The 8,521-nt window shown below is 52.1% G+C and overlaps 5 protein-coding genes across 6 annotated transcripts in view; 3 read left to right on the top strand and 2 right to left on the bottom strand.

The window, feature by feature from the left end:
- Positions 1–819, top strand: part of H310_13737 (serine-tRNA ligase) — a 1,758-nt gene extending 939 nt beyond the window's left edge. Inside the window, exon 2 of the mRNA XM_008881363.1 lies at positions 51–819. Within this exon, the coding sequence (XP_008879585.1) occupies positions 51–670 (620 nt within the window). The 3' untranslated portion in view covers positions 671–819. The remainder of the gene's footprint in view (positions 1–50) is intronic.
- Positions 820–1,034: 215 nt separating this feature from the next.
- On the top strand, positions 1,035–3,612 carry H310_13736. 2 transcript variants are annotated; one of them, XM_008881362.1, is made up of 12 exons: positions 1,035–1,176; positions 1,221–1,432; positions 1,486–1,666; positions 1,710–1,761; positions 1,812–1,919; positions 1,968–2,085; positions 2,145–2,217; positions 2,282–2,335; positions 2,387–2,520; positions 2,608–3,227; positions 3,298–3,439; positions 3,499–3,612. In XM_008881362.1, exons 1-10 carry the CDS (start codon positions 1,047–1,049, stop codon positions 2,758–2,760), a joined length of 1,215 nt encoding a protein of 404 aa, XP_008879584.1. In that variant the 5' UTR covers positions 1,035–1,046; the 3' UTR covers positions 2,761–3,227; positions 3,298–3,439; positions 3,499–3,612. The 2 variants fall into 2 exon arrangements, with proteins under 2 accessions (XP_008879584.1, XP_008879583.1); XM_008881361.1 differs by lacking the exons at positions 3,298–3,439; positions 3,499–3,612 and having other exon boundaries at positions 2,608–2,756; positions 2,808–3,258.
- Positions 3,613–3,637: 25 nt separating this feature from the next.
- On the bottom strand, positions 3,638–4,355 carry H310_13735 (hypothetical protein). Its single transcript, XM_008881360.1, has one exon. It carries the CDS (start codon positions 4,066–4,068, stop codon positions 3,748–3,750), a length of 321 nt encoding a protein of 106 aa, XP_008879582.1. The 5' UTR covers positions 4,069–4,355; the 3' UTR covers positions 3,638–3,747.
- Positions 4,356–4,360: 5 nt separating this feature from the next.
- On the bottom strand, positions 4,361–5,553 carry H310_13734 (hypothetical protein). The gene has a single exon (XM_008881359.1). The coding sequence runs from the start codon at positions 5,517–5,519 to the stop codon at positions 4,560–4,562; it is 960 nt and encodes a 319-aa protein (XP_008879581.1). The 5' UTR covers positions 5,520–5,553; the 3' UTR covers positions 4,361–4,559.
- Positions 5,554–5,620: 67 nt separating this feature from the next.
- H310_13733 (hypothetical protein) lies at positions 5,621–6,607 on the top strand. The gene is made up of 2 exons (XM_008881358.1): positions 5,621–6,166; positions 6,221–6,607. The coding sequence occupies exons 1-2, from the start codon at positions 5,635–5,637 to the stop codon at positions 6,535–6,537; spliced, it is 849 nt and encodes a 282-aa protein (XP_008879580.1). The 5' UTR covers positions 5,621–5,634; the 3' UTR covers positions 6,538–6,607.
- Positions 6,608–8,521: the final 1,914 nt, after the last annotated feature.

The raw sequence follows: 8,521 nt of genomic DNA, 5'->3' as shown, positions 1-8,521 counted from the left end.
TATTTAGTTTGTTTTCATGCCACTTGCTCGGGACTCATGAGCTCACGTAGGGGAATGGATCACGGAGTCGGCGCTCCCGATCCGTTATGCCGGCACGTCGACGTGCTTCCGCAAGGAAGCGGGGTCGCATGGCAAGGACACGTGGGGCATCTTCCGCGTGCATCAGTTTGAGAAGGTCGAACAGTTTGTGCTGTGCGAACCGGAACAGTCGCCGGCCATGTTGGACGAGTTGCTCGCAACGGCTGAAGCGTTCTACCAGTCGTTGGGCTTGCCGTACCGTGTCATCAACATCGTGTCGGGCGAACTCAACAACGCTGCGATCAAGAAGTTTGACTTGGAAGCGTGGTTCCCTGCGTACTCGGAATTCCGCGAGTTGGTGTCGTGCTCGAACTGCACGGACTACCAATCTCGCGCGATGGAGATCCGTTGCGGCATCAAGAAGATGAACCAGACCGAGAAGAAGTACGTGCATTTGCTCAACGCGACGTTGTGCGCGACGACGCGGACGATCTCGTGCATCTTGGAAAACTTCCAAACCCCCGAAGGCGTGCGCGTCCCCGAAGTTCTGGTCCCGTTCATGGGTGGTGTCACGTTCTTGCCATTCGTCAACGAACCCAAGGCCAACACGAACGCCCTGAAGATGGAAAAGGCCGCGTCCAAAAAGGCGTAGGAATTATATCTGGCAGGTCATGTGTCCGGGAGTAATGGAGTAATCAGACGAGCAATGTACTACACACCAAGAGAGATATGGTGTCATCAAGAGTCAAGTCGTGATGCTGAAACCACGTCGTCATAGCCTAGGCAGCCCGTCCGCAGTCCTATCGCACAAAGGAGCCGCCATCATGCCGCATCCCATCTAACCAACAACGACCTGCTTGAAAACCTGTGAGAAACCAATAATGCGCGAAAATTTTTCGTAAAGCTATCCGCTTACAGTGTAATTTCTATAAAGAGACGAGAATATTATTCGGATGAGGCAGGATCAAATTATGAAGGTTTGATGTCCTTTTCTGGAAAGGCAGGGTAGTTTGGAATTGGCGAAGAAGATGGCGCATCTGGAGAACGAGTACCTGACGAAGAAGTACCAGAAATGGGACCATTTCAAGGACGATGATGATGACGATACAGCAATCCCTGCAACTTCCAAGCCCACGCAGTATGACCATGCTGGCGATGGTACGTCCTTGTAGTGAAGAGTAGCATGACGCACCTCGCTGTAGCGGAGATTACGATTGTCGACCAAATGCTGCTGACTCCTGCCCAGCTCGAAAAATACAAGCGCATGGACCAAACTAAGTCGGAGATTTGGCAAATCGTGGTCCGGAAACTTCGCGTTTGGAGTGCCTCCAGCGAAGGAGCTGCTGAGGGAGACGATGCAATTCCGTGCCGTCCGTACGCCATTCTTGTCAACAACATTTATCCGTTGGGTCAGGTCTGCTTTGTGCGTATGTGCAACCGCAATCGCTGAACGAAATGGACGTCTAGGTCGTTTCCAAGAAAATTTGTGACCCGCCAGAGGTGTTTCCAACAGCACAGGAAATTCTTGCTCTCAGCTTGGAAGCGATGGCCGATCCCCCGAACTGCATTCCGCAACATCGACCGGACAAGATCGTGTTTGCAGACAAGAAGTTAGTCGGGGAACTTCGTCTATCGTATGCGGCATTGGGTTCGTTGTTTACTTTCGATAACAAGACTCAAGAGTGGCATAGGTATCGAATGCACGTACTTGACGGAATCTGAAGGCATCGACGCGTGTATAGCGTACGTCTCCCTCGTGAACAATATATGTGATCCTAACATGTTTGGCGTAGCGAGCTGTCGGGGCATTTGGTGCGGAAGGATATGGCATCGATTGGTGCTGTTAGCGAAAAACCAGGCTTGCTGTCGCTGGGGCTGACCCAAGATCAAGTGGTGGAATTGTACGCTACCGTGCATATATGTTGCAGCTCGTGACAAGCCTTCTGTAGTTACGACACCTGTGCAAAATTCGCTGAGTTGCAACCATGGCTTCGCCTTGTCGAGCGCCAAGCGATTCAGATTGATGCCACGTCATCCCTGTCATTGAGCTCAAAACCCCATTCTTCGGTGAGGAGCTGGCACTTATTGGTGTTAGTTGAGATAACGTCGAATACTTCGTTGAGTAGGTACAAGGCGGGTCCGTCTATGTGTCCGTCTTGGGTCATGTGGACGATCCAAACACAGAAGACAGTTTGAAAGGTAATCCTGATTCAGAATTTTTAGCGATTCTATCGCATTCTAATGTGTGATGGTCATGATGAAGGGTTGGCGTTGTTCTTCACTCGCACAGACTTGCAACGCCGCGTTTTGCCTCCAGGTACTGCAGCTTTGCGCTATCACCTTGTCATTTCTGACCACGCGATTACAGGACAAAAGTTGGCCTTGTTGGAGAACGCAAAGCTACGTCGATGTGCCGCGTGCGACAAGAAGGCTGCTGAGGACAAAAAGCTTAAGCGATGCACGCGCTGTCAATGTGTGTTTTACTGCGATGCTCAATGCCAAGTAGGAACTCGACTCTTCGTTTGGTTTTGCATGACGGACTATCTGCCTCAAAGTGCTGGCGAGTGGGTTTGTCACATTTTTTTGTAGCGCAACCACTGGAAGGACCACAAAGTAAACTGTGTTGACCCGTCGAAACAAAGCACCGAACAAAAGGTGACGTGGGGCGCCCGTGAGTTGAGTGTTTTTTTCGGCAACATCACAGCCATGCCGTTCGACGACCTGGACGCTATTGACAAGTAGGTGGCCGACAACTCCATCGCAGTGGTCTCATGAACAACTTGATGAAGATTCCATTGCCGCGTTGCCAAGGGGAACAACTTCTACCCGTCCCCCATCCTGTTTCGAAATGGCGAAGCGACACTCCCGACTGGCGCCGACTTGTTGTGGCTCGTGCGAGGGCTTCAGTCTGTCATTGCGATGGCGACCCAGTACCCAAACTTTGTCAACGCAACGATGCCGGAGCTCCTTGGACTCACTGATGACGAATCCAAGGTTACGCTCAAGATTCGAACGATGACGCAGGAAGACGAAACGGTGGTCGTGCGGAACAGCTCCGTCCTCAGCATGCAGGACGTCGACCTCCTTCGCAACGCAATCAAACGACGTGACGAAGAGAAGGCGGCCATCCCTTCGCCCGCGCCAACCACCACCTCTTCACAAGTAGAAGCGCCTCAGGACGCCGAAAGCGCGAGTTCGTGCGCTCTCATGTAATACCAATGTATCACTCATTGTCTGCCATGTCGCACGGCTTACCGTTAAGGGAGCTTCCACACTTAGAGCACTCGATCCATCACGACCACGCCATTGATCGCACATGGGGTTTCCATGCGCATCTCTGCATATTCCACCTAGAATGGCCATACCAACGTCGGTGTGCCTCCGCGCATGCTCGTCTGCTCCACCCGTTCATGAAGGCCAGGTCAAAGAGCGCAAGCGCATCAACTTGATCGACCCCTCCGTGACCCCATTTATCACTAGGTCTTCCATCGGCTTCATGGACCTGCTGCGCGGCGCTTTGCTCCATGCCGTCCCGCGTTTCCCGGGCGCTCGATCGACTTGGATCTTCAACGGTTCGAAATCGACCAATCACGGACGTCGATGGTGGATCCACAACGGTTCCATTATTGTCGCCGACTCGGATCGGCGCGACCACAGCGCCGGGACCGTCCGCTTTTCAATGCCACAGCACCCAGACGAGTCGACGACGGACGTTGCGTTCGTAGGACTTCAGACCCCGGGACGCCCGTTCGAGAACGGCTGGGCAAATGATCGCATGAGCCCACATGATCGTAAGGCCTCGACCACGGCGTTTTTTTCGTCGTGGGCGATTTCACCGCCGTTGTCGTCGACGAGGTTGTCGTTGTTCAGTAGCTCAAAGGACCGTGAATCCGCCGTCACACGAGAGCAATTGTTGCAGGAGATGGAGACGCTGCTTGGTCTGGAGTCCCAAGGAACGTGTGCGTGGAGTGAGTGCGAAGAAGCCCGGAAAATGCACGAAGCCCAGTGCGCTACATTAAGACAAAGGCTCGCCGTGTACACACAAACCATCGCTGACGCCCCCGGCGTGTCCCATCATCCCAACTGGGCGATCCTCCGCGACATGGTCGACAACCAGCTTCCTAAATTCCTCGCCCATCTCCAAGTCCAGATCGACGCAAACGACGCGAAAGCACGGCACATTCGTGCGCAGCTCGACATCGTCCGTCAGAAGCGCCTCGCGGTGCAAGACTGCATCCTCCAGTTCGACACGTACCCCGCCATCCCCACGCCCACCGCGTCCGCGTCGTCCGCGTAACTTTCGGCCCTAATTATAAATGTAACCCGCACATTCTGCAGGATGGCACAGCGCATTCCGTGTGTCTCGCCTCTGATAAAGTCGCAACTCCAACTTCCTGCCATCTCCACGACAGCAAGCAGACTGATGTGTTGAAGAGCACGGTGTGCATCGCTGTCGCGGCTACAACGAGGCGGTCCCTTGGTGGATGGTCCAGCCTGCCTCAGAGGTATATTCGCATCACAAACAGCATTCGTCGATACCATCAAAACAAGTGCCTGTTCTTCTTTCCTCCCTTCTTCTTCTTCTTCACGACCTCGAGCGCGCGTTCCTGCCACTTGCCCTTGGTGATTTTGACCGGTCGGTTCCCAATGTACTTGCCGTTCATCTCGCGCATTGCCTTCATCGCGTCGAGCCCGTCGAGGAAGCTAACGAACCCAAAGCCCTTGGATACGTGCGTGATCTTGTCCCGGACGACGCGCGCCATCGCGAACGACGCATACGCAGCGAACGCTTGCGACAACAATTCGTCCGTGACTTCGTTCCCGAGGTCGCCGCAAAACAGGCGAAAGTCGTTTTCTGGCCACTCCGCCAACGTCGCGTCTTCCCACACTTTCCCCGCCGCCGCTCGAAGAAACTTCTTGTCGCTCGGTGCTTGGTGCGTTGCTGTGAAATTGTGCTGCGGCTTGTACCTGTACACGCTCTGCTGCTGGTTGAAGATGAGCTGTTCCTTGGTCGACAACGGCAACCCAGTCTTGTGGTCGATCATGGGCTCCATCTGCACGGCGGCACCCATCGGTAACGACTGTCCGTGCATAATGGACACGTTTGGGGTCGATGAAGGCAGGTCCATTCGCAGGGCACCATGCTGGATAGTAGGTGCAACGTACGATGATGAAAGAGGGTCCTCTACAGGTGGTTTGTCCACACGCTTGGTTGGCGCACGAACGATCACAGTCGGGGCAGGTCGAAATGGTGCAGGCTGTGGTGTAGGCGCTGCAGCGGCAGCCTTGAGAAGCTTGTTGGCGACTTCAATGGCTTTCTGCCGTTTGCGAGCGACTTCATCGAGGTCTATATCACCGTTTTCCAAAGGTCGCTTCGTCGGCGCTTTTGCCTCAGGAACTGCAGAATCCACGACAGGGGTACTCTCAGACGAACCTCCCGCTTCTAGTGATGCGATTTCGGCTTGGAAGCGCGCCAGTTCGTCCTCCAGCGACTCGGCCATGGCGGTGGTTCTGTGTTTGCGGACCTGTCCAAACCTCTGTAAAATTGTACTACCTACCATCCGAATAAAGAGGTTTCCGTTTGAATCCATGCGACAGTGCAAATTGAGTCACGCAATGCGTCGGTGGTCCGCGCTTCGCGCTCCTCTCGTTCGGTGCTTCTCCAGCCATCCCGCCGGACACGTGGACTACATTGAGGGCGTAAAGCTCTTGCAGTTGCAGGATGTGGACAATGCGATTGAACGATGGACGGTGGCGGCCGACGCTGGCCACGCCAAAGCGTCCAGCGCGCTCGGCCACTTGTTTCTGCTCGGGAAAGGTGGAATCGTCGAACAGAATTTGCCGCGCGCCGCACAATACCTCGAAAAAGCAGCAGTCCAAGGTCATGCCAACGCATGTCACCAATTGGGTCGCATGCACCTCCAAGGATTGCACTTTGCCGTCAATGGCGCCGAAGCTCTCAAATGGTGGGAACGTGCAGCGGACCAAGGCCACACCGCAGCCAAGTACGACCTCGGGTACCTGTATGACAAGGGCGTATACGTTTCGGAGGACAAGGCGAAGGCGTTTGAGCTCTTCAGCCACGCGGCCAAGCAAGGTATGCCTGAAGCGTTGCGAGCCGTCGGGAACGCGTACCTACATGGGAATGGTACCGAGAAGTCATAATTTTCGCCTTGCAATCACTCATTCTGTGCTTGAGTAGGCGTGGACGCAGATCCGAAGAAGGCCTTCAAGGCATTCCTGAAGGCAGCCGACACTGGCAACATTCAAGCTCGCTTTGATGTAGGTGCCTGCTACGCACTTGGCCGGGGTACGGAAGTGGATTTAGCCAAAGCTGCGGCGGCTTTCTTTCTGGCTGCAGAAGGTGGCGTGCCAGAAGCTCAGCTGTGTCTAGCTCAACAGTACGAGTTTGGTCGAGGAGTCGAGAACGACATGTCGAAGGCCAAGGAGTACTACACGATGGCAGCTAAGCAAAATGTTCCTGAAGCCGTTGCCCGGCTTAAGGACTGGACCGAATAATGCTATGATGGAGTTGCGCAATGCAGTTGAATCAAGTGGTGCTGCGATGATGGCTGCGATGCCTCCATCGGTATGGATAGCCGGTTGGCCTCGTTCCGTGAGCAAACATATCAGTCAACTTCCCGGTGGGTCACCGGAGCTTGGCCGTGTCTAGGTCGGAACCCAGTCTCAACGACGTCTTTATCTGTTCAGCGAAGACAACGTGGTCGCATCGGGGCTTCGGAACGAACGGTCCCAAGCTGAGGACGTCAACTGTGCTGGACAAAGCGTGTTAATACAGTAGACTTTGCCTACCGTAGACACGAGGTCAATTTTTGTCCAATCAGAGGGCTGGTTAGATAACGCAGCATCTGTTAATTTTATGCAGAAAATTTGTGTACAGGGAATGATGGAAATCCTTCCCCCGTGGTACTAGGAAATATCTTGCAATTTGTAGAGGGCAATAATATTTCGAAGTTGGGTTTTGCTGGAAATTTTATTACATTGAACTTTTCAGCAAGATGAGGACTGCGTTGTTATTGGTCAAAATTTTGGAATTTCGACGTCAACGAGTGCTCGCGACAAATTTGTGCAACCAAGTTACAAGTACAACTAGTACATTCACAACTAGTTAATACTTCAAGCAAACCAAACCGTCACTGAGACATGGACGAGATATTGAATATCCCACAAGGCATTTCTTCCCCAACGGCAATCCTTCGCTGTTTTATGCTAGCCTCTTCTCGGCTGCGGACACCACGTAGCCATTTCTGGTAGAACAGCTTGCTCGTCAAATGGCCCCGCGTCCAAAGAATGAATCGACCTGTCATATTGTCTCGCACAATCATTTATAACTGTGCATTTTGTATTGGAGTATGCATTACTTCACTCAATATTTCTTCAGTTTCTTCCTGAGCACAATTTCGATAAAAACTACAGGACAGCGTTTTCGCTGCTGGCAAGCCAATGTTACACGTCAACATGAGGGTTGTTAATGCATTTTGTGGGAGCAGTCTACGGATTTTTACATCCATTTTGCGCGAAGTTGGCGTACATAGTTATTCAAAACACGGACCAGATATTTCTGTCGTTGTGAGTAAACCTCAAATGAATGAGGAAAGTAGAATGTATGGTTTGACTTTGTTAATGATTGAGTGAAGTTGCCTTCTTGGAGCGAGAAGACGAAAACAATTTCGCTCCGGTGCGATGTTTGAGACGTTGCTGAAATTAGATTGATATGGTTATAGTGTTGAAGTGGCTTCACAAGCGAATGACAGCGGGTACCAAAACCGGGAAGGCAAACTTACTTTGGCATCATGTGCGCCAAGGTTGATCATTTAAGGATACACTACGTATCAGCTTGTATACTACGTACAGTACTCTATCAGCAACAACATGTTTAGTTTTGGTTTGACGACAGCAAGATCCAGTTGTATCATGTCATGCGCTTGGACGTGGATGATATTGTCATCGATTGGCTAAAAGTACTTTTAGCCACGGGGGAAGGATTTCCGTCGATCCCTGTTCTTCGTACTTCACGACGAATTTGACAAATAATTCACATCACTGGTTCTGAACCTGGACAATAGACTTGAACAAATTCTTTTAAGAGCTCAATTTGAACACCCAGGTACAGTGTCGACGGACGAAGGAGGGTTGGAACGGACCTGGCGCTCAACATACTCCGACACATGCTTGAAACGTTTAAGGTCGGGACGGCTCCAAACACTTGCTCCGAATCCTACAAACTCAATTGGGACGAAGCACTTTGGAACGGTTGTTGTTACATCTCCCTGATCACGCTTTTTGTCGGCTGATTTTGTGTCATGTGCACAGTGGAACAAGTCTACAATGACGAACAACACCTGGTCTTGGCGAAAGAAGGAACACGTCGCATCCTACGACTCGTTCAACTTGGTCTCGCGCTGCCAGTGCGTCGGAACTAAGCACCGCCTATGATCAAACTGCATCCAACAACACATCGCGTCTATCATTACCTGTAACA

Source organism: Aphanomyces invadans (assembly GCF_000520115.1).
Source record: "Aphanomyces invadans strain NJM9701 unplaced genomic scaffold supercont1.56, whole genome shotgun sequence".
NCBI lineage: Eukaryota > Oomycota > Saprolegniomycetes > Saprolegniales > Verrucalvaceae > Aphanomyces > Aphanomyces invadans.
This window is presented reverse-complemented; position numbering and strand designations above follow the sequence as displayed.

What these genes read in the sequence shown, in the direction of transcription:
- H310_13734 (XM_008881359.1), bottom strand. Translation starts at nt 5,519, where the DNA reads ATGGCCGAGTCGCTGGAGGACGAACTGGCGCGCTTCCAAGCCGAAATC.
- H310_13736 (XM_008881361.1), top strand. Translation starts at nt 1,047, where the DNA reads ATGGCGCATCTGGAGAACGAGTACCTGACGAAGAAGTACCAGAAATGG. An exon ending in ACGCCGCGTTTTGCCTCCAG is followed by an intron (nt 2,336 to 2,386) that starts GTACTGCAGCTT and finishes ACGCGATTACAG; the next exon opens with GACAAAAGTTGGCCTTGTTG. An exon ending in GACCTGGACGCTATTGACAA is followed by an intron (nt 2,757 to 2,807) that starts GTAGGTGGCCGA and finishes AACTTGATGAAG; the next exon opens with ATTCCATTGCCGCGTTGCCA.
- H310_13735 (XM_008881360.1), bottom strand. Translation starts at nt 4,068, where the DNA reads ATGGTTTGTGTGTACACGGCGAGCCTTTGTCTTAATGTAGCGCACTGG.
- H310_13733 (XM_008881358.1), top strand. Translation starts at nt 5,635, where the DNA reads ATGCGTCGGTGGTCCGCGCTTCGCGCTCCTCTCGTTCGGTGCTTCTCC. An exon ending in CGCGTACCTACATGGGAATG is followed by an intron (nt 6,167 to 6,220) that starts GTACCGAGAAGT and finishes GTGCTTGAGTAG; the next exon opens with GCGTGGACGCAGATCCGAAG.